We start from the raw sequence: 23,050 nt of genomic DNA on the forward strand, positions 1-23,050 counted from the left end.
TGACACTTTCGTCATTTGGCCACATGGCCTCCCAGCATTGAACCATTTCCTGGACCACATCAATTCCAGACACCCATCCATCAGATTCACCATGGAAGTGGAAAAAGATGGCAAACTACCATTTTTAGATGTGCTGTTTGAGAGGAGACCTGATGGATCCTTGGAACATTCTGTCTACAGGAAAGCCACCCACAGATTCTTACTTGAAACCTGATTCCCACCACCAACCGGCTCAAAATAATTATCTCATCAAAACACTATACCAGAGCTCATGGCATCTCTGACCAACACCACCTGGCCAGTGAATTAAGACATGTACATCGGGCCCTCAAGATGAACGGATACTCTGACCGCACTATCCGCCAAGCTGTTTCTCCCACCATACAGAAACAACCACTTGAAACTCCGATCAAAACTATCACGTTTCCATACATAGCAGGCGTGACCAAAAAGATCTCCAAAATTCTAAACAACACATAAGATCCACGTCCGACTCAGTAAAGTACATCAAATCCGTGATCTAATCCCATCTGTGAAAGAGGTCATTCATGATTTGCAATACCCTGGAGTCTATAAACTGAGTTGCATCTGTGGTGATTGTTACATTGGGGAAACGAAACGCCATGTCTTCGATCGTGTCCGCGAGCACAAGTCAGATCTGAAACACGGCAAAATTGAGTCTTCCGCCGTTGCCGATCATTGCTACAACGCTGTGGGCTCTCATGTCTTTTTCGAGACCAAGGTGCTCTGCAAACCTTCTGGCTACCATCAAAGGTTTGCACACGAAGCCATCCAGATATACAAACACAGACATACCTTCAACCGTGATGATGGGTACAAATTGAGCAACCATTGGAAAGTTGTTATTAACCATGTAAAAAAATTTAACTACGCATATGTGTACCATCTTATTTGACAGGTACTAGTCTACTTTACGGAGTGTTGACATATCCAGCGTTTAACACTACTGCTTTTTATATTTTGGATTTGGCAGCCAACATCGGCCGTAACCCCGAGTTGAGGTGCACCAATTGTTCCCTTCTAGCCCCCCCCCCACAGTTCCATTCATTGTCTACCACATTCAGATAAGCCCCTCACCCCTCCCACTTGACTTGTATTTAAGAGCTTGTCTCTTGGATTTTTCCTCACTTGATACAGTAAATTTAGCTGCGAAGGTCTCACCTGAAGACGGGGACCTGTGTGGCCTCCGAAACGCCGTGAGTTAATTGATTTATTTTCATGTATTATTATTATTTTATTTCTATTATTTAAATTTTTTACCTACGTGACTTTACCGAAAAAACCTAAGAGTACGTTTTTAAACGTAGTGACGTCCCCATGCTACGCCGCGATGATGTCATCGTATCCCATCGCCCTGCCCGTGGTGACGTTTTCGCGGTTACGTCACAAGAACTCAAGGCTGTAGGGGACGTCATTAAGTCACCCTCGCCCGGGCCGCGGGGACGTTGAACGCGGGTGCGTTTGACCGACATGACGTCATCACATCACCCTCGCCCGGGCCGCGGGGAGGTGCTGTGAACGCGGTTGCGTTTGACCGATATGACGTCATCACGCCACCCTCGCCGCCCTGCTGTGAACGCGGTTGCGCTGGGGCGTGATAACGTCATCACGTCATCCTCGCCCGGGCGGCGGGGACGCGCTGCTGTGGACGCGGTTGCGCTGGGGCGTGATGACGTCATCACGTCACCCCCGCCGCGCTGCTGTGGACGCGGTTGCGCTGGGGCGTTATGACGTCATCGCGCCACCGCGTCTCTGCAATGGAGCACCGCGATGGAGGAGACGGCGGTGGCGACGGCGGCGGCTACGGCGGCGTTGGCGGCGAGGAGTTCGCGCAGTGGCGCGTCAAGTACGCGGAGGCGCGCCGCCTCTCCGAGGTTGAGGCGAAGCGCGACCCGCCCGGGGAGCCCTTCAAGTCCAAGTACGCGGCGCGGGAGCTGCTCTACGAGCTCAAGCGGGCGCTGAGCGGGCGCGGTGAGGGGGGAGGAGGAGGCGGCGACGAGGAGGAGGAGCAGCGGCAGCAGCAGCAGCGGGAGGAGGGCGAGGGGTGGGAGGCCACCGGGGCTGCCGCTCCGGGAGGTCGCGGGGAGCGCCTGCTGAGCGCCGCGCTGGAGCTGCAGATCGGGGTGAACCTCATGGAGACGGAGGAGCTGGCGGGCGCCGAGGAGCACCTGGAGGCGTGCCTGAGCGGCCTGCGCGCAGAGGGGCTGGCGCCCGACGCCGTCTCCGTGCTCATGCACGCGCAGGTGGGTGGTCACTTGCCATGTCACGCACCTTCACGGCCCTCTCATCGATGGAGAGCCCACGCGCGATCATTCAGTCCCATCCGTGGAGAAATCCGATGAGCTGTGAAGCTCTTTTTCGCGGGTCAGAGCGTTCCAACAAACGGTACAAAAACACGATAGGAGTGCTTTTTATAGGAGTGCCAAGTTTCGGAAAGGTAAGCAAATCATTTAAAATATACAAATAAAACTAAACATTAAAAAAAGTATGACCAGGTAAAGCCCTATGATGTGAACTTATTTTTCAGAAGCGACCTGGCCACGTGATAGCTCAACAAAATGGCTTAATATCATGTGGAAATTCATAGCAGCAAAATAATCTTCATAATCTCAATGCACGTTTCTAAATGTGGAGGACCCGGAGAAAAAAATTCATACGACCACGGGGAGAGAGAGAGAGACATGTAAACTCCAAATATACAGCAGGTGTCAGGGTTGGAATCAAACCCCCGACCTCCTGCATACCAGGCGAGGAAGAGAACATCACGCCATATGGGTCGGACATGCGACGACGTTCTACTGAATCTATTCGTTTTCCCAATCATGCATAACACAGGTGTTATAGGTTGTTGCATTATCAGCAGACCGTCCAGCAACATTACATTTTTGGACAAACTCTATACTCCGATAGCTATGGTCCCACTGACCAGAGTGGTGAAATATGGTCAGAATCAGATGTTCAGTATGGGTTGGTCAGAAAGTTGGTCATTCAACCCAAAATATAGATCAACCAAAGCCTGAATTAGTCCTTCAAAGTATATGGACCTAACTTTATAAAGCACCATTTGGACCGTGATATTTCTTTACCTTCTACATTTCTGATTTTGAGGGAAAAAGACATTGCCACTCTTAAATAAACACGTTTTATTGTCCATTCCACAGAATCAGCTGGGCATTCTGTGGGCAAACCGGGACGACATGAGCAAGGCACGAGTCCTTCTTGAGAATTCCGAGGCCCTTTACAAGACCTTCATGAAAGAGGTGAGCACAGACTGCCTGCGTAAAAACAGGGTTTACTACAGGTCAACAAATCGGTGGTGCTGTTTTTCTCAGTTAAAGTATTGATAAACATTTTTTTTTATTTTGGGTACTGCTTTGCCTTTTTATTCAAAGTGGTTGTTTTACTTTATTGCAGGTTGGAACTCCTCCGTTAGACATCCACGACTTGTTTACAAAAGAAGATGACAAATGCTCGGAGCAACAACGAAGATTAAGGTAAATTGTCCCAATGCCAGGTACTGTTGTATATGTCGTAAACTTCCTACCATGGGACTCGATAGTTCAGGGATCGGCAACCTGTGGCTTCGGAACCGCATGCGGTTCTTTAAGGACCGCTTCGTGACGTTACTTATTAAGGACCCACCGTCTCGCATTTACACGCATTGTGGCTCTTGAAATATTGATTTTTTTTACAGAATCCGAAAATAATAGACTTTTCTTGTTATTTTGGTTGCCGACCCCTGGTATAATTCCTCCCACTGGTTCAGGGTCAACCAAAAAAAATGAATGCTATAATATTGATAATCCAAGCGGGGAAACTTTATATGTGCAGAGACCACACAAGGAATTTACCATTGCCTAGGAACCGTTATGGCTGACAGCTGGTTCTCTGATGAACCCCTTTGAAGGTAAAATGCATCCATGTTTCCCCTGCTGCGGACTACCATTAATGTCTTTCTACAAGGCGTGTGAGGTGCAAGATTGAGTAGCGTTTGTCAACATAAACACATTCAATTGTGAAATTGTTTTAATTACATTTGGGGAAAATGTGTTTAAAAAATGGTATGCATATATGGGGTGCATATTTTGAACACTTACCCTGATTATGGCCTTCTGCCCCTGTCCTTAAATTTCATATGACCAACATGATGAGTAGAAAACCAGATGAAAGTGGGGCCCTGGTCTAGGCATGTGTCATCTCTATAGTACAACATTCACTACCACTGGCAGACAAGTTTCCAGTAGGTCAATGGAAATCACTATAGTATGGTGGTATTTGGGTGGTTGTACATTAACTGAAGGCAGATGAGCTTCCATGAGACTAATTCTCATCCACAAACACTGGGAGGAGAGTGGCTCCCTGCCACTAACTACCACATCATGATGTAAGTAAGCTGTTTTAGATATTCTCCTAGTTTGAGAATTGTGTTCAGTACAGTCAGGTAACCATTGTTGTTGTGGGTAGTGGATTAATTGACCCATGTTCACCACCGTGCACGAGTAAGCAACATTAAGACTTGATGAGTGGAGACATGCTGGGCAGCGTGGAACGGGAGTGAAAGGTGGTGGACACTTTCCATGGCAGTGCAGGTGAAGGTTTCTCACGTGGGACATGATATCTCAGAACCAACGCTTCTCTACAACATGTAGCTTTAACCAACGTATGGCGTTTCTCCAGCATTTTTCTGCCACTCTTTTAACATCATGGTAAGTATTACGGCGCACATTGCTGCCTTATATGTAAGAGTATTGCAGAAACCAACTTAAGAAGTTTTTTTTTAAAGTGTCGTATGTATGTAGAACTTCTTGTGCACCGTACTTAGCCAACCGTGCCGATCGGAGGTTACATGTTTGATGAACGATAGATGATGAAGTGGCCGTGGCAAACCCAAACCTGTGTGTGTTTCTGGTCCAGGTTTGAGCTTGCGCACACCCACACCCTCTACTACCTGGCTCAGGCGTACAAGAGCGGCGAGGAGAACGAGAGGGCTGCACGCTACTGCCATTTGACACTGCAGCGTCAACTCCAGTGGCAGCACTACGACCCTGTTGAGTGGGCGACCAATGCCGCCACTCTCTCCCAGTACTACGTGGCCCACGTGCGTACATTTATGTTTTCAGTAATACTCCCGCATGTCCCTTGATCTAATCTACAATCTCCCTCTTTTTTTTTTCCTTCAAAACCTCTGATCCACATTAGTTTTGAATTCGGTCAAGTGGTACCTGCCTGCTTTGAAAAATCTATTGTTTATACAGTTTTGCCTTAAATGTAAGCTACATTTTTATCGGTGAATTAACCCAAAGAAAATAACTAGATTGAATTGTTATGTCTGTTACTTAATGCGGGGTGGAGCAGATGTAAATCACTTTTATATATTTAAAAATAATACATTTACAAAGTAATACGGAATATTTTTCTATTGTAGGTTAACAATACTTGATGTTAATTTTGATGTTACCAGGTGGCTTATAGGTCCACACGCTCACCTGGCACTGATAACATCACTGAACTTGGGTTTTAATCCAGGCGGCCACGGTGATTAGACATGGTTCTCAAGTACTGTATAGTGAGAGTTTGAGGGTCTTAGCCCAGTCACCAATGGCTGCACACAAAATTTAGATCTGCCCTTAATTTGGATGAATTCCACCACCTCTCCAGTAATATTTACCATACATCTCTCATTCTATTTTTAGTGATTACAATTCTTTGCATGTTAAAATCTCAATCTCGTATGCATGAAATCAACTGAACCACAAGAGGGAATATAATGACATACACCTCTTAATCTCTCCACATACTTCTTTTTTTAATCCACCAGCATATTGGCTTTTCAGACCAATATTATTCAGCAGCATTTGTTTAAAGAAACTCTGAAATGGTTATTTGCTCTTGATTTGAAGCTTTCGTGACTGCGGGAATTCATACTCTTTGGTTCTTTCGGTAAAGTCAGGTAGATAGGAAAATAAACAATAGATCACCTAAGCCCTCTTTGAATTTCACCCCCACCCTCTCGCCTGTTACGGCCTCCCCTCCCCCTTCTCGGATCGATACAATGCCTCGTCACAATGGCATGCTTCTCTCACCTGAAGACGATTGCTTGTTGTTGCGATCAAAACGTCGTAAACTATTATTTATTTTCCTATCTACGTGACTTTACCGAAATAACCAAAGAGTATGGTTATTTGCTGTTATGGTTTCATCAACAAAATCTAGCTTCTTGACTTAATGCTTTCGTGACTGCAGGAATTAATATTCCTTGGGTCTTTCGGTAAAGTCACGTAGATATGTTCAAATTATTAAAAATAAAATAAACAAAAAACTATGACGGTTCGATCATAACACAAGCGATCGTCATCAGGAGGAAAACAGAGGGGGAAAGCTGCTAAAAGCAGACTGTTTTAAAGGTTTGAAATGGGTGTAGCCCAAGGGTCATAAACTAAGTGGGCGGGGCTAGTGATGTTAATGTGAGAAATTAGCATGCTAATGTAAGATCTACGTGACTTTACCGAAAGACCCAAAGAATATAAAAATGTAGCTTGTTTTAAAAATAGGTTGTGAAACAAAATGAAAACACTTTTTTAAAATAAAATTTTCATTGAACCCATTTTAACAATCACAACAGGAGCATTGCGCCCTCAAGAAATATAATGTTTAATATGGAGAGACGACCGGAAGTATCTTTTTTTTGTAAGGACAAACTCACGCTGGTCAGCGTTGCAGGAATTTAATGCACATGTGGTTTTCTTGTGGTTGTTACAGCAACGGTACCGCGTGGGGCGGCACTGTTTGGCAGCCGCAGAGGTGGTGTTGGGTCAGGCCAAGACTTCTGTGGACACCGAGGGTAAGTGTGCCAAATGTTCTCCACTCTGTATTCCATTCAGGTTCTTCATTCATTTTTATCCAAAATAACAAACATAATAGTGTTTTTTTGGGTTAGATCGCGTAAATATATAAATCTGTTGTTAAAACCCGCCACCACCCGACACAGCCAACTAGTAAGGGTAGTCACGTAAACAGAACATGTCAATTCGTCACTAGTACAGCACACTGGTGTGTTGGAGAGTCAAGCCACAACATTTACAATCTGAGTACAACGTTTCGCCAGTAATTACAACTAGCTTCATCGGGCGACAGCCAGATTTGTGGAGAAGTCTAACTGTTTTGTTCCTTATATAGAGGCGTGGATATGGTGACCACACTTCTGCGCTCTTGCGCAGAGGCAGGGGGATTAATGAGTCAACGTACATTATGCATGTGCATTATGTGAGCCCTTTGAACTTGTCCTTCCTGCCTATTGTGTGTATCAAAATATCCGTGCCAACGGTAATCCCTGTTGAAGTATGGTGCCCTTTATAGATAGGCATGCATTTAAATAATGTATTATTTGATGATTTGCTTCCACGCAGCACGAAGGCGGTAGCTATTCGAATGGTTAAGAGTATTTTTTATTCCTTTCAATTTCGATAGATTCTCTAATTAGTCTTGGTTAGTAGTAGCTAGTTTTGCACAGAACTTCAACATTATCAAAATAAATTGTGTCCTTGTTGGCACGTGTGTTCTGCTACTGCTGACAGTTGTATTTGGAATGAAAGTGTTTGTCAACCACAATTGTAATCACATCCTTTGCCAATCATGTTTACTGTCCATTAATTGTTTCAATGTGATACAAACATTTCTACAAAATTATAATTTGCACTTTGATAATTGTGATATTAACTTGATTCTAACCACAAAGCTCAGATAATCTGAGGCATCGCTGTCCCCATTAAACAAGGTTTCTGCATTCTCTGATGTTTTAACCCAAAAAAACCTCTTATGGATGATATTGGTCGCGAAAGCCTACGTGTTAAACCAAAATAACAAAGAACAAAACTTGTGCAATCCTCCCAATACTCCTTCTGCTCTTGGTTTCTCCCACTGTTTGTAAGATTGAGCTCATTCGGTCGACCCTTGTGTCTACCCCTCTCCCCAAAGCTCAAATTTCTGCACTTTCCTCTCCTCCATGCTCCACTGTCCCTCCTCTCTCCGCCTTCATGACGTCTCGAGTTGAGCTCTACCATTGTTATTTTCAAAACTCACCCTGCCTCTTACCCCCTTGACCCCATTCCTGCATCCCTTTTTCCTTTCCCTCTCCCCTTGATCATTCCCTACCTTGTGTCTCTTTTCAACTCCCCTCTCTACATTGGTGTCTTCCCTCCACCTTCAAATCCGCCATCATTTTTTATCTCCTCAAAAAAACATCCCTTGACCCCACCATTCCAGGCAATTACTGCCCTATATCTATTTTGCCTTGCTTTTATACAATTCTGGAATGTCTTGTTCATTACCGGCTCTCACTCTACATTTCTTCTCATTCCCTCTATCCCCAATTCCAATTTGGGGTTTGTCCTCTCCATTCCACCGAAACAGCCCTTTTCAATGTCGAGGACCATCTTTTAAACTCATTCCATGCTGATGTCACTTCAATTCTCATTCTTCTTGACCTTTCCGCCGCCATTGATCACGACAATTCATAAATAATACATTATAAAGAACAAAGTGTTTTTATTACCTTTGATTATGATGATTTGACGACGATCGAGGTGGTGTTGATGGTGAGGAATTCAGAAGGATGACTTCTTGAGAGATGCAGGTGTTTGATAACGCACAGTTGTTATAATTTTTGTACAATTGGGGAGCACTCGCCACAACAATTTCCCTGATTTCATTCGCCTCCTTTTTAATAGACCTCACAGTCAGCCCGTTTATGCCAAAATGTCCAAGTCGACTGAAGTACATGGAGAATAAAAATGCACAATCGCTAGTTCGGAGCGCGATTACTGTGAGACTAAGGACTAAGCGGGCAGCCGAGGGGTCGTGCCTAATCTTCGCAGACAGTTTCAAATGTAACAACATTCTGCGCACACCTCCCCGGTGTCGGTGGTCTGGCACGTCGTACACTCGCGAATACTGGAGTCCGACGAGTTGCGAAAAGGAAATTAGTAGTATACATTTAGTAACTCGTGAATATGCGAACCGCAGAAATTAATAACTCGCGCATAGCGAGGGTTCACTGTATATTTATAGTGGCCATCCTGTGGAAAGGTTTGTCCATAGTATTGGAATGCGGCCTTTCCAATGTTGGCTCTGCCAATAATGGAACTGTGCTACATCAATGCATATTACTGAAAGGGCAACTTTGGTGCCTGAATGGGATTTTAGTTTTAAATGAAGGATGTGCACTGTATGCATGATTTTTGTAAATACACTGATATGTGACATTATTGCAGAGGCGGAAGATATGGACTGCGCGCAGAGGATTGCCCAACGACAGGCGGAAGTGGCGCGCTGCTGGATCAAGTACTGCCTGAACCTGCTGGAGGACTCGCGCAAGCAGCTAGAGGTGGGCCCTTAACTAAAACACACGCACACAATTAACTTGGCCACATCTCTCAAATACATGATGATTATATCATCATTGATCTCTGTAACAGAGTCTACAATGATCCGGGTCGCTTGGGGAGAGTGGCATTGGCGTCACCAGGAATCGTACCATGGTAGTGCTCGTCGGCCCTGTTTGTATGAGTGATGGAACATGCCGTGTGCGCGCCACGGGAGGGACGAGCAATGTGAGCACATTGAATTTGGTCTCCGGGGTCCGAATATGTTATCCGGACGTCGGTGTACAAGTGTAGAGAAGTTCCGACGGACGTACTCGGAGACGGAGGTAAGTTAAGGGCTTCCACCAGGGTTTATTAAAGCTTATCAATATTACACAGGGTACACAAATCCCTGGGGCTAGTGGTCCTACTCTGAGTCCGGGTCCCTGCTGGCTAGCTCCGGTCTCTCTCTCTCGTGTCGGATCGTGGACTCTGCCGACTCCACCGACCGGAGAGAGAAGCACCTCTCCTGCTACCACCGGCTTCTCCCCAGACTCGCTATTCAATCCCTCTCTCTACCCCTGGTTCCCTCTTCACCCTGCTTACTCTACCCGTTCCCACAGTGACCCCGCTTACGTCACGGGGTATCCCTTAAGTACCCTAGGAGACGTGACGTCATCGCACTAAACGGCACACCTGACGTCACGTCCCCATTTTACTCCTCTACACAAGTACTCTCATAGCAATTATGAGGTTTAGGTAAGAGTCAAGGTTTGGATAAAGATTGGTGTCAGGATTAGAGACAGGGTCAAGTCTGTCGTTAGGATTAAGGTTCACTTTGGGAGTAACTCATAGTGTAATTACAAGTTTTAGCAAAGAAGAATGATGTAAACTGCCGGGATGGTTAAGCTGCCACAGGGTGCTGCGGTGGTGAGATGTTAACTACCTTACCTGATATACAGGAGGTCATGGGCTCGATCCCAACCCTGTGACGCATGCTGTATATTTGGAGTTTGCATGTTCTCCCCATGGTCGCATGGATTTTTCTCCAGGTCCTCTAGTTTTCCCCTCCACATTTATAAACGTGTTTAAGAATTTGGCTGATATACTTTTGCACACGATAAGCCACTTTGTTGAGCTAACATTTGTGGCCAGATCGCTTCTGAAAAGAGCTATATAGCTGTGGGTCTTACCTGGTTAAATTAAAATAGTTTCTTTTTTTTTAGTTTGGTTTTTCTTTTTTAATAAATATTGTAATAGAAAACTGTACCCCAGCGTCAGAATCATATGGAATGTCAAATACTGTTCTACACTGACATCAGGTGCTTGCCAATAGCACTTTCCACAGATACTGTAATATGAATAAACAAGGGAGATAATTGGTTTTGTACAAGTGCTGCTTTGTGCATCATTTAGGAGAATGAGGTTCACGAATGCATCAGTAGGTGGCATTAGGGTGGTGTGAAAATAATGTTCGGTTGTGCTAAAGTCAACCAGCATCTTTGTTACTCAATATGCCCATCGAGGTCACAATGGTAATATGAAGGCTGCTTGGGTTAGCTTTTCAGATATGGAGAAGTCCCTACTATCTGCAAAAGTAATCTTGATAACACTTCGGTTTCGCACACTTGCGATTTCCCCCTGGCCTTGGTTTAGACTTTAAAGTCTGAAGATCAATGTGGAGCCCTCGTGGCCTACTATCATCACTCAAACCAAAACTGCCACTCCACTCAACACCCACTTGTCATCACGAAGATTACCTCACGCACCACCTCCACAATCCACCAGATGGCACCCCACACCAACTACCTCATCCCACAATTCAGCACGCAATGCCAGTTGCCACGACAACTCCACACCATCGAGCACCACGCTTTGCAATATCCAGTTCACCAATGCTTCATCCCCCCCAGTCCACAGAGAAGAAAAGGGGTTCCACAATGCAAGTCGGGTAACGCCGCATCTTCTTTGTCACCGGCTGGTGTTCGGGGAGCAGCCTTCTGCTGCTTCCACTTAGCCCCGCCCTGTTCCTTCTCTGCTTTAGACTTGATCTTGGCCCTCGCCTTCATTTTGGGAATCCCTATTACTTCAAGGACGCTGGTGTACAGCACAGTAACCTTTTCCCCGTTCCGAGACGACTGAAAGTTGCAGGGTGGGTGTCCTGTTCACTGCCGAATCTCGAAACACGCAAGCGGTCCAGCGTTAATTTTACTTAGAGAGGCGTAGCGCCACTGTTTTTAAAAACATTGTACTTGCCGAAGAGAACCGTAGTGACACGACCACACTCTATGATACCTGGCACCAAACTGTGGCACACGCCCTCCTGCATGGCCTTGTGGGAGCATTGGTATCGATAAGGTTATTTTATTTTAGTTTTGCTTCTGAATCGGAAGAAAAACTGATGACATATTTTCGACGTACTTGTACATCATCGGAATGGGAAAGGGTTAAACTATACCATCAAACTACTGTGTAGTGCAGGATCGTAATCGCAGCGTAAAGCTGTGATTACAGTTTCGAGTGGATGTTGAGTTTCATTCAGCTCTCTTTCGATCCCCACCCTTGCTGTGAACATTATTGGTGGTGGAACTCACCTCCACTGTAGCTTGGTGTCTCCAAGTTCAAGTTCATTTATTAGGTATAGCCCTGTGTGCCATTCGGCTCTTGAATCGGGTGCAACCGCAACAAACAAAAAACAAAAACATGAACAAGAAAACATCTTAAAGTGACTATGTGACTCAGTGCAAACAGAAAATCCAGGAAAAAAATCCAGAAAAAAGCACCGTACACCAACGCTGTGTGTTATCTGTGCTGTGAGGTCTCCTTTTAGACACATCCCCTGGTTATCCCTATCTCCAATGAGTGAGCATCTCCACCTAATTCCATTACACCTGGTTGAGTACCGAATTCTTCTAAATTATAACTCTGCACACAGTTCTTAACAATATCCTGCTTGGTCTAAAATGCATGCCAAATCAATCAGTGGTGTGCAAGCAATGGATCGCCTGCTGGGGAGATGTCATTCCCCCTCCATGTGTGCAAGTCCCACCAATCTTAAGGTGGCAATTCTGCCACTCCACGAGTGATACTGCACTTCTCCACATGTGCACGCTAAGCCTATCGCAGCTCAGTCACTCCCAATTGATTGTCGCGCATGCACCGTGACTGAATGCTCGATTTTGGCAGTCATCTCATTATCTGCATGTTCGACAATCTGCCCACCTGCGTAGGTTACTGCACCACTTCACAGAGAAAATGCTCGAACTTGCACCACTCAAACAGCTCGCAGTTCTCATCAGCCACTGCAGCGTCGACTTATTACAATAACAATTACATTCAATAACATTTTATATAAATCTACCTTTAGCTGTAATGCTCTATTTGACTTAATGAGGTAGGCACAGCGATTTGGGGGATACTTTATTCCCAGGCCTGCATGCCAGCAACTCTCATCTCTGTAAACCAGCAAGGCAAGCAAGGCAAGCAAGCTAAAAGCTAAGCAAGAGTAATTCATTGCTCAGTGTTTCACATTTTTAAACATGCATTCTATCGTTTTATTAAGCTATGCCATTCTTGATTAGCAAGTATATGTCATATATCTTCTTGGTTCTTTCGGTAAAGTCACGTAGAATGGAAATAATAAAATAATAAAAATAAATCATAATAAAATAATTCTCACGACGTTTCGGCCACAACGCAAGCAGCCGTCCTCAGGTGGAGAGCAGGTCTGTCGAGTAGACAGAGTCCTCAGGTGGAGAGCAGGTCTGTCGAGTAGACAGTCTCATTCAGACTCTGTTTACTCGACAGACCTGCTCTCCACCTGAGGACGGCTGCTTGCGTTGTGGCCGAAACGTCGTGATAATTATTTTATTATGTTTTATTTTTATTATTTTATTATTTCCATTCTACGTGACTTTACCGAAAGAACCAAGAAGATGAATCCCTGCAGTCACGAAAGCTTTAAATCGAAATATATGTCATATAGTTTAACATTATTATCCATAATAAAGGTTTTTTGGGTTATATGGCATAAATATAAATGTGTCGTTAACTCACCACCACCCAACAGAGCCAATTTAGTATGGTTTATCACGTAAACAAAACGTGCCAATATGTGACAAACCTTACTCATTGGCTCTGGTGGGTTTACGTCACATTTATATTTACGCGATCGAACCCAAAAACACCTTTATTATGTACATATCATATATTTAGGTTAGTGTGTGATTTAATTAAATAATTTAAATTATTCTTAATGAATGTATGTGATTTAGCAAGAATAATGTTTGTGATTTAGCAATATCATCATTATGTAGCAATAAAAATGAATATTCCTTTAAAATCTGGAAATTGTTCATGATCTGGTTACAGTCCTCACCGACAGCCATGAAATATCCACTACAGGATGAAGCCCTCCTCAAGCCATCGCCAATCTTTCACAGTCTCGCAACGAAACTATCATGCTCTGACACATGAGCTGATTCCATTGCTCCATCTCCATAATGTCTGCCCTCTTGGGCACGTTTCCTCCTTTGTCTGTCTTCATCCCTTCTAGCGACGTGTCCTACCCAAGCTCACTTTTCTTAACAGGCAGATTCTCAAATCCACGTGTTCCTCTTCCCGTGCCAGAGTTATTCCAAGCGTGCGCCTGCCTCTTCATGCTTCTTTGCAAACTTTTTAGATGTACATGTCGGGAGATGTAAATTGTTTCGGGAAAGAGTGAATTAATTTCTTTAGTATGAGGAATGCAAACCCTTTGACGTTTGCTGAAATGCAAAATTTGGGTCAACTTGATTTGAAGTAACATGGTTAAAAGCATTGAGTCGAATTTTTTTAAATGTAATCATAGTGCAGGGAAAATATGTACTTAAACGTTATGGCAGTTAGTAGGTGATGTAGTTCTTGAACTCATTGTTTTTTAAAGTAAACATTAAATGTGACCTTTTCTACATGTATCTGCAGGATGACATCAGCGAGCTGGACACTGAGCGGCAGTCAGAATTGCACGCAGAGCGTCAGCGCCAGCACGAGCAGGGTAATGGTGACATGGACGGGGACTGGAATGGAAACAATGAAGGTAGCGACGGTGCAGATATAAAGTTCAGCAGCCTGGTGAGTGTTGCCGATATGTTGGAGGCCTTGGCGGGAGCAGAAGAGCGTGTTCCATGCCGCAAAGCACTCAGTTTCCAGGAGGCGCGAGAAATATTCCTGTTTGGGCAGGCACGTGTGACACAAGCCAAGGAATTCTTCGTGCTGGACGGCCATGCCAGCGACTACGTGCAGATAGTGCGTGATCAGAGTGCACTGTTCAAAGCACTCGCCTTCTTCGAGGAAGATCTGGAGAGGCGCTGCCGCATGCAGAAGCGACGTGTGGACATGCTGGAGGGCCTCTACACGCAGCTCAACCCCCAGTTCTACCTGACGGCGTGTCGCCAGCTGTGCTTTGAGGTGGCCGACACGTACTACGACATGATGGATCTCAAGGTGGCGTTGGCGAACCACGCGGAGCAGTTGCAGCCACACACCGTCAAGAAGATCAATCTGCTGGCGCGCGCGGCCCTTACGCACTACCAGAAGTTCCTGGACTCGCTCTGTAACTCGCGGGGCGAAACGCCAGCGACACTGGACATCGATGTGGTCCGCCCGGCGCTTGTGGCAAAGTTCCGCATGGGTCGGCTGCACAGCAAATTGATGGTGTCCGACACGGCGAGCAGGCTTGCCAACGCGCGCCTGTCGCTCGAGTGTTACCGTTATGTGGTGGATTACTGCGACCAGAATCCAGACGTCGAGGAAGTGGCACAGCCCGAGCTGGAGCTCAGCAGGGAAATGGTCACTCTGCTGCCTGCCAAGATACAGCACATGGCTGCTGGCAGCCAGGTCTTCAACTAGAGCCGTCACATGTGTGTGTTTCCTGTACATGACTGCAAGAGCACTATTTCCAATTATCTAATCATGGGGAACTACATCTAAGTGTTTGACGAGTCTGTAATTGGAGTGATACAATTTAGTTTTTATTTTCAAGTGAGGGTTTAGTTTTTTTGCATGCCAATTTGTTAATTTAAACGGGTCAAAATCAGCCTCTATGTTCTCATTCTTTTGACCGCTATTATTTCCAATAAGTGCTCCAATACAATGTAATTTTGTTTTTTATCATTTGCAGAATGCACGGTCCTCAGACCACCTTAAGCTTGGTTGGTGGATAGTTTTAAACAATGTGCTTCATTGTCTGTATTGTGCCGCTGTTACAGTTCTAGTTGTTGCGTAAGCCCATCCAGTGCAGGCTTGCTACAAACAGGCCTTGGCCAGTTTGGAACCTGGTTTGAGCAGAGTCAAGGCACGGCGCCGAAGTTCAAACCCAGCTGGGCAGATCGTGGGGTCGGCCACGAGGATTCGGTTCCTGTTGACGATGCAAGTCACTCGTGCCACGAAGACCTTGCTGGTACATCCTGGCGTGGCACGTTGGTCCACGGTGGGTGCCGTGATGACAGTGCAGCAGTAGGTGGGCTAAAGAAAGCAACGTGCAGCACAGACTTTGGTTGTCGCAAATCCTCTCCCGGTAGCGTACCATTCGCAGCCTTCCGACGGATATATGGAACTGGTGGCTAAGGGGGATGGGAGTTGGTTAGCTCCTGAGATGACGCGCATTGCCTAATATGCGGATCGTGTCTCACCCTCTTGTCTTTTGAGGCAAATCTTCAGTTCGTGGCAGCACTAGCATTGTGACGATGTAACACACTCGACGCCATCTTGGTAACACTCGGCAGAAGACGCTGCATCTTCCAGCAGCCTGGCAGCCTGTTGATGTCATCGTTTAGTGGGTGTGTGGGAGGTTGTTGGTGTAGTGGTTAAACAAGGTAGCCACAAGCATGTGGCTAAGGATTTACCTCCTCAGAGCATTTGTTTTTTCCCCATGTATACTCTGAACCACCTGTCATGCAGAAGTAGTTTGATGATATAAACCACACATCTCAGCAGGATTCTGAACATCTTAAGGAGGCCACTGTTCCCGACTGTCATAGGTGGTTGTCAAGTTCAGTAAAGCTGCCAATGTCTTCAAGTAAAAAAAAAAAAGTTCTCGATTCATGTTGTAGGCATCAGCACTTGTTCATATGTGCTGTAGCCTCGTCAGAAGCCAGCTTTGTTTGACACTCAGGATATCTTCCACTTCTGGTGATCTATGTTGGAGGATTGGACATTGCAAGACTTTGAAGCACACAGAGGGCAGTGATGTTGGCCACTTGCCCGCAGCAAGGGTTAAGTCTTTGTCCAGTTTGGGAAAGGGCGACGACTTTTAACTTGTGGTAGATCTTGGTTTCACGTGAACGTTGCGCAACTTTGTACCGGTGGCTGCCGAGCCGCTTCCAGGTCGCCGAATTAAGACTCCCCATTTCCGACTAAATCTGGTGAAGCCAAGCTCCTCTGTTGCCGCCTCCTATCTGGGACGTCTGGTGATTCAGTGAGATGGTCTGATACCACTGGGTCGCCGGATGACCCGTACCACTCGAGTAATGCTTGGAATGAGGGACGCTATAGGGGCGGGATGTTAACTCCCTCGCCTGGTATGAAGGAGGTCATGGGTTCGATCCCGACCCTGACGCCTGGTATATATTTGGAGTTTGCGTGTGCCTCCCCGTGGTCACATGGATTTTCCTCTGGGTCCTCCGGTTTTTCCCCCCACATTTAGAATCAACATGTGTTTTAGTATTTGGCTGTGATACATTTCCACGTGATAAGCCACTTCGTTGAGCAATAATTTGTGACCAGGTCGCTTTACATCTCAGTGGGCCTTACCTGGTAAAATAAAAAAAAGTTTTACTTTAAGTTGAAGGCATCGACGTGTTTAATGGATGGATTCCTCGGTTGGAATGAGTTTCCTGTAGACAAATTATGTTAGCGGTATGTTGAAAAGTGATAAATGCTGATGAAGCTGCTGACAGAACCTCGACATTGCGTTTTATAACTGGGAGTGCAGCCCCAACGGCATGCACACTGGATGGTGGTTGCATCATTGGCTTCCCCCGGTGAGACCTGGGTACTGATGGGAGGTGTGATGTGAACTGGTGAGCGTCTCGCCAGCAACTAATTCACATTTGGAATGTTATAATGTAAAATTCCAGTTCGAGGTGGACTTGGGTTTTTTTTCCTTGTAGAAAGTTTGAATACGTTTATGGAAAATATTAAATAAGTTTATGGATAATCAACAGTAATTCAATGATTATAATCATTATTATAATCATTGAACAATAACACTATGTAACACACTTTTTGTTCCTAGGTAGTAAGTGTTATTTCGTAATTGCTTATGCCTCAAAATTACAGAAAATGGCTATTATTTCCCACAAACTTTGCTTTTGTAACCAGGACAGTGATATTTTTAAATTTATCTATTTTCAATGAGAAAATGGGTGAATTTGTGTCTTTTCGTTCACATAAAGTCAGAAAAACAACATATGAATCAAAATGAACATGTAATACAACATTTACTACAAAAGGTTTAGACACCAAGGCGCACTACCACAGGCGGGACTAGCCCCAGCAGACCGAGTTCTCTGTGGGGAGGAACAACGTCAAGTGAGAGCCACTGATGGACCCCCACTGCACATCAAATTGGGCCTTATGAAACAATTTGTCAGAGCCGTAGATAAGGAGTTGGCAGCCTTCAAGTACCTTCAAGACTTCTTCCCTAAGCTGTCTGAGGCAAAGGTCAAAGCCGGTGTCTTCGTCGGACCACAGATAAAGAAGATTCTGGAGTGAAATGAATTCCCCAAGAAGGTCACTAGTAAGGAGAAATCGGCTTGGAACAGCTTTGTCGCAGTGGTTCGTGGCTTCCTGGGTAATCACAAGGTTGAAAACTACGTGGAGCTGGTTCAGTTTCAGTTCTAAACTTCAACAAACAAACATGGCTTAACCAGACGTTTTTGAAATCACCAAAATAAAGCTATAGAAACAATGTAATAGTAATCATAGGAACTGTGATTCAAATTGAACAATAAACGATATACATAACATGTACGACCCATCTGTGCAGCCATAGCTGGCAGCATGAGTCACTCCATAACAGCAGTAGTATCAAACATTTTCAATGCACCTTTAAAGATCAACACACTATAATCAAAACTCAAGATCATACTTTGCAGTGGATATCCGGAGAGATGCATTTGATTTCAGGCCACTCAGCATAGCAGTGGCAACAGGGGGTGTACAGCTTCTCAAGAGCAGTTTTGAGTGCAGATCTCACGGGTAATGATCCAAGTTTCAGTTTATTGGCGATAGCATTCCAGACTCTGGGGGCATCAACAGCAAAGGACCTTCCTACAGTATTTTTACGGCAATAAGGAATGTGAAGCTGGTAAATCAGCGAGGACCTTAGGTCACATTTGTTCTTAAAACACCATCGTAAATAAATAAGATCTGATGCACAAGCCATCAATCATTAAGAGATGTTACGTTTGACCCAATGTAGAGATCGCAGTGGTGGGTCCTATATGAGCAGTTAAATGCAAATCTTAAGGCCGAGTGATACATTTATATTGGCTGGGTAATTTCTGGGGAGTTGCAGGGTGCTGGGTATTTGCTGGGTAGTTGAGTCGGTGAGTCACGAAGCCTGCCTCTTGCCTGAATCGCCCGCCTTCTATGCATCTACGCTGCTATACACTACAATACACTACTATAAACTACTACTACACTACTATATAAACTACTATATACTACTAAATAAACTACCAAGTACTCTATAAACGACTACATTTAATCTAACCTGATTCCTGCAGTACATACACTAGAGAGTGGGGAAGGCGACCAACCGCCATCTTTAGCAGTGTGATGAGACTGGTGAAGAACTATGGGAAAATGGGCTGTAGGATGCCCCTCAGTCCATATCCTTGATGCTCATCTTTATAAATTCAAGGAGAACATGGGAGCGTACTCAGAGGAGCAAGGCAAGCGCTTCCACCAGGATATACTGGACTTTGAACGCCACTACCAAGGAAAGTATAACGAGAACATGATGGGGGCTGATTCATCAACGTGATTTATAGTATATTCGTAAATCTCGAAAAACTACTCATAAATCTTTTGTTGTCATTTTTGTATAACTTTAGTATAAATACATGCTAATTTTTATTCACATGTTTTTTTCTGACTATGTGAACGAAAAGACACAAATTCGCCCATTTTCTCATTGAAAATGGGTAAATATCAAAATATCACTGTCCTGGTCACAAAAGCAAAGTTTGTGGGGAATTATAGCCATTTTCTGTACTTTTGAAGCATAAGCAATGAGGAAATAACACTTATTACCCAGGAACAAAAAAAATTGTTACAGTGTAATTACTGGTTCCTGCCATAGGGATTGCCAATGGAGATAATCACCACTCAATGCTGTTTAAATACAGGGACATTGAATGTGATCTGTCAATTTAATTAATCAATCAGCAATTCAGGATGCGACTTGATAGTAATAGTCACTTTTAGATACATCTTTGGTTGGTCAGGTTTGGTTCATCCAATAAATAAATCTCGTGCTCATTAATCGTATTTTGTCATTGAAATGCCTGACTATGCATGGGACATTATATAGCAGTTGATATAATGTGGTGGTGGTTGGTGGCTGAAAGGATAGTAGTAACTTGTTGAAGTGTCTGTGAATGTCGTTGAAATACTAAAGACCAAGCAGCTTTTGGTAGTTCTTATGTGTTTGTGTCGTCATAAAGAAGGAACAAATGGAAAGGTGTGGTGGTATCAATTGCATTGGCGATGATCTCATAAATTTACCTTCAACGGACTGTTGGAGTTTGTCAAGGCTGAATGGGAGACTTGGTATACAGACAAGCTCATTCGCTCGCCTATAAAATGTGGAGCCTCAATAAAAAAAATAAACAATTGTGGCAGTAGCTCAGTGGACCAGCAAATTCTCAATCTTGACGTTCCACATATAATTACTGGCTAAAATAACAATATTGTTATATTTTAATACTGGCAAGAAAGGACCCATATTAATTACTGGTTAAGTCTGTTCATCCATTCGTCTCTTCGAGGTCAATACAATTAATGCCTCTAGGTGTGCACCGTTTTGTGGAAAGTTCAAAGTTGGTTCATGGATCGAGTTGTCCACCATGTAAGTAATTGGAATGTACACTGGCTTAAGACGATCAAAGGAAATTGATACTGCTTGTTGTTCTTCAAGGCATGGGAGGCACTGATTGGACGACGCTATGCTCGCCCAATCCTCTCAAACTTGGTAAGCTTAGCAGTGTTGATCCTGGAGAGTGCTCGTGTGGGTGACCACCATGCATGAACAGGCGATCGAGGGCAGTGCAGCAAATTCCATGTCCTCTACTGCGCACACCTTTACCAACCCACACCGACCGGTGCGGTGAAGTCTGGCCAAATAACCCTCACTGCCTGCACGGCATGGGGAGCCCTCATTCAGCAGCGGATTGACAAATGGGTTGTTCGTTAAGGTGGAATTAGCATGAAGTAGAATCGATGCTATACTGAACTTTAATATTTAACAACGTAATCTGTAAAATGTCAAATATATTGTCTAGACTGAGCTGCTATTTATATACTGTAAATACTTTCTGTTAGGCTACCCTGTGAGTTCATATTTTCCCATAATGCTGTGAAATGTTAATATTGATATATTTTTCATCTTGGCACATTTTTTAGCGGTTGCCGGGTGGCTTAAGAGTGCCGAGCCAGCACTACCGAGGGCCAGGCTTTATTAGAATCAGATATCCAGGGCAGTGTATGATCTCACCCTTGGTTACCACTGACTGTACCCAATTATTTTTATTTGGTCTTGCACTGAATTTATATCGGGTTGACTGTCACGCAATGAACATTTACTCCCTGTAGTAGACTGGGTGGACAGGTGCCCCCTCCAAAGATATTTGAGAAGTAGTTCTGTGACGGCTCTAACATGGGGTGAAGGATTCATCCAGGAGAGTTCTCAATTAATCCTTTGTCAATTGACATGAAGTTGAAAGTGTCATTGAGATACAAATAGAATTGTGTCATCAATGTTTTTTCACATTGTGCTCGTGTTTTCAGATGGTAGGAATTCTATCGTTGATGTTTTTGTTGCAAATTGTACGTTCTTTCTTGTGCACTGGATTCTCGTTGATTATTAAGTAGCATCACTTCATCATGAACAGACATTGTCCAAGCATCATAATTGTTTCTCATGTTTGATTAGTTTATTTTTCAAACACCGCTTAGCAGCCAGTATTAACCTATTATCTAAATGTGTAACGTCAAGGGGATTTAATATAAAAAAATATTGCAAGTGCGTTTAAAAGTAACACAAGTACTGTTGTTGCAATGTCCTATTTAATTACATATTGGAAAACGTGTACGTGGGGTTTAGTGTTGTGGCTTTGTGTCTGTGCTCGGCTTGTACAATATTACACTTGTACCCCTGCCTCAAGGAAGATGCAAACCCAAAAACAAATAGCTATTAATACAACAGATACTTACCAAGACTGTGTGCTGGGCTGTCCAAAATAAGCTTGAAGTCATGTTAGTAAGGAAAACAGACTTTATTTAGAATTATAGTGACATTCCTTCAGTGAGAATGCTTAGTTTAAATAAAATAACATAGTTTGGTGTTGCTTCTTCCTATATTCTCCACAGGAAATAATATTTGTGAATGCTTGAATGCAGCCTTTTTTGTTAAACGAATAAAGAAGTCGCATGGCACAATCATCGTGTTGTCTGTGATTGTCACTGCAACTATCAAGATTCAGGCGATGAATGTTATTGAATGATTTGTAGGTTTCGAGTGAGTTGATAGGGGTGATAATATTTACAAGTTATTTTTCTGTACCGTTTTCGGGTTCTCCATTACGCATTTAGTTGGAATAAGGAGCTATTCTAAAATGTAAAAAAAGAAGATATGATTGGCCAACAATTAAAGGCAATCGGGGACATTGTGTTTGGACCAAACATAGCACAGCACATTATCTGCATGGCATACCTGTCAAAACTAATAACAGTTCATACTTACAACTAAACTTCCGACTGTTTTGGCGTTCCATGACAAACACTATAAGCAGCAAGACAAGAATACATTTTTAAAAATCCCATCTTGAGCAAAACATTTTATAAACACTATTTTAAAAAGATGTGGTCTAGCTTCCAGTAAGTTACGTCAGGTGGGTCCACCATTGTTACTCCATTGTGGTCTACGTTCCAAGATTCGTCATTGCCTACAAAGGAATGCATACTTGTGATAAGCTATGAAAACCAGCTTGTTAAAAAAATACTGGGGTCGAAGTCAGGTTTCGTCAAGAAAACGAAGGCATTGAGGAGTGTATACCAGCAGTTATTTCATGTTCTGTTTTATTCACAAGGACTTGAGGTGCAGTCGTTGCACAGTGAGAATTACGTTTATCAGGGGTGACGGTCATGTGGGTCTTTGAAATATCGCGTGCATTACAAAGTGAATTACTGTATGATTATTATTTATTAAAATATGTGCCTCAACAACAATTGGTGAAGACCACATTCTCTATATTGGCGAACTAAAAACACATGTTTAATACATTCTGTACTTCCCGCAAATTGTATTGTAAGTGATACATAGGCCAATACTCTGAAATTCAATAGTTCTTTAATATTTATCTAATATTATTACGACGTAAAATACAACATACAAAGGAAATCAT

The 23,050-nt window shown here is 43.9% G+C and overlaps 1 protein-coding gene across 1 annotated transcript; it reads left to right on the plus strand.

The window, feature by feature from the left end:
- The first annotated feature begins 1,748 nt into the window (after positions 1 to 1,748).
- KIFBP (kinesin family binding protein) lies at positions 1,749 to 22,085 on the plus strand. The gene is made up of 7 exons (XM_078855609.1): positions 1,749 to 2,264; positions 3,183 to 3,281; positions 3,436 to 3,515; positions 4,936 to 5,119; positions 6,781 to 6,862; positions 9,291 to 9,403; positions 14,343 to 22,085. Exons 1-7 carry the CDS (start codon positions 1,749 to 1,751, stop codon positions 15,267 to 15,269), a joined length of 2,001 nt encoding a protein of 666 aa, XP_078711735.1. The 3' UTR covers positions 15,270 to 22,085.
- The last annotated feature ends 965 nt before the right edge of the window (positions 22,086 to 23,050 follow it).

The sequence above is a fragment of the Lampetra fluviatilis genome, chromosome 4, assembly GCF_964198595.1.
Source record: "Lampetra fluviatilis chromosome 4, kcLamFluv1.1, whole genome shotgun sequence".
Classification (NCBI taxonomy): domain Eukaryota; kingdom Metazoa; phylum Chordata; class Hyperoartia; order Petromyzontiformes; family Petromyzontidae; genus Lampetra; species Lampetra fluviatilis.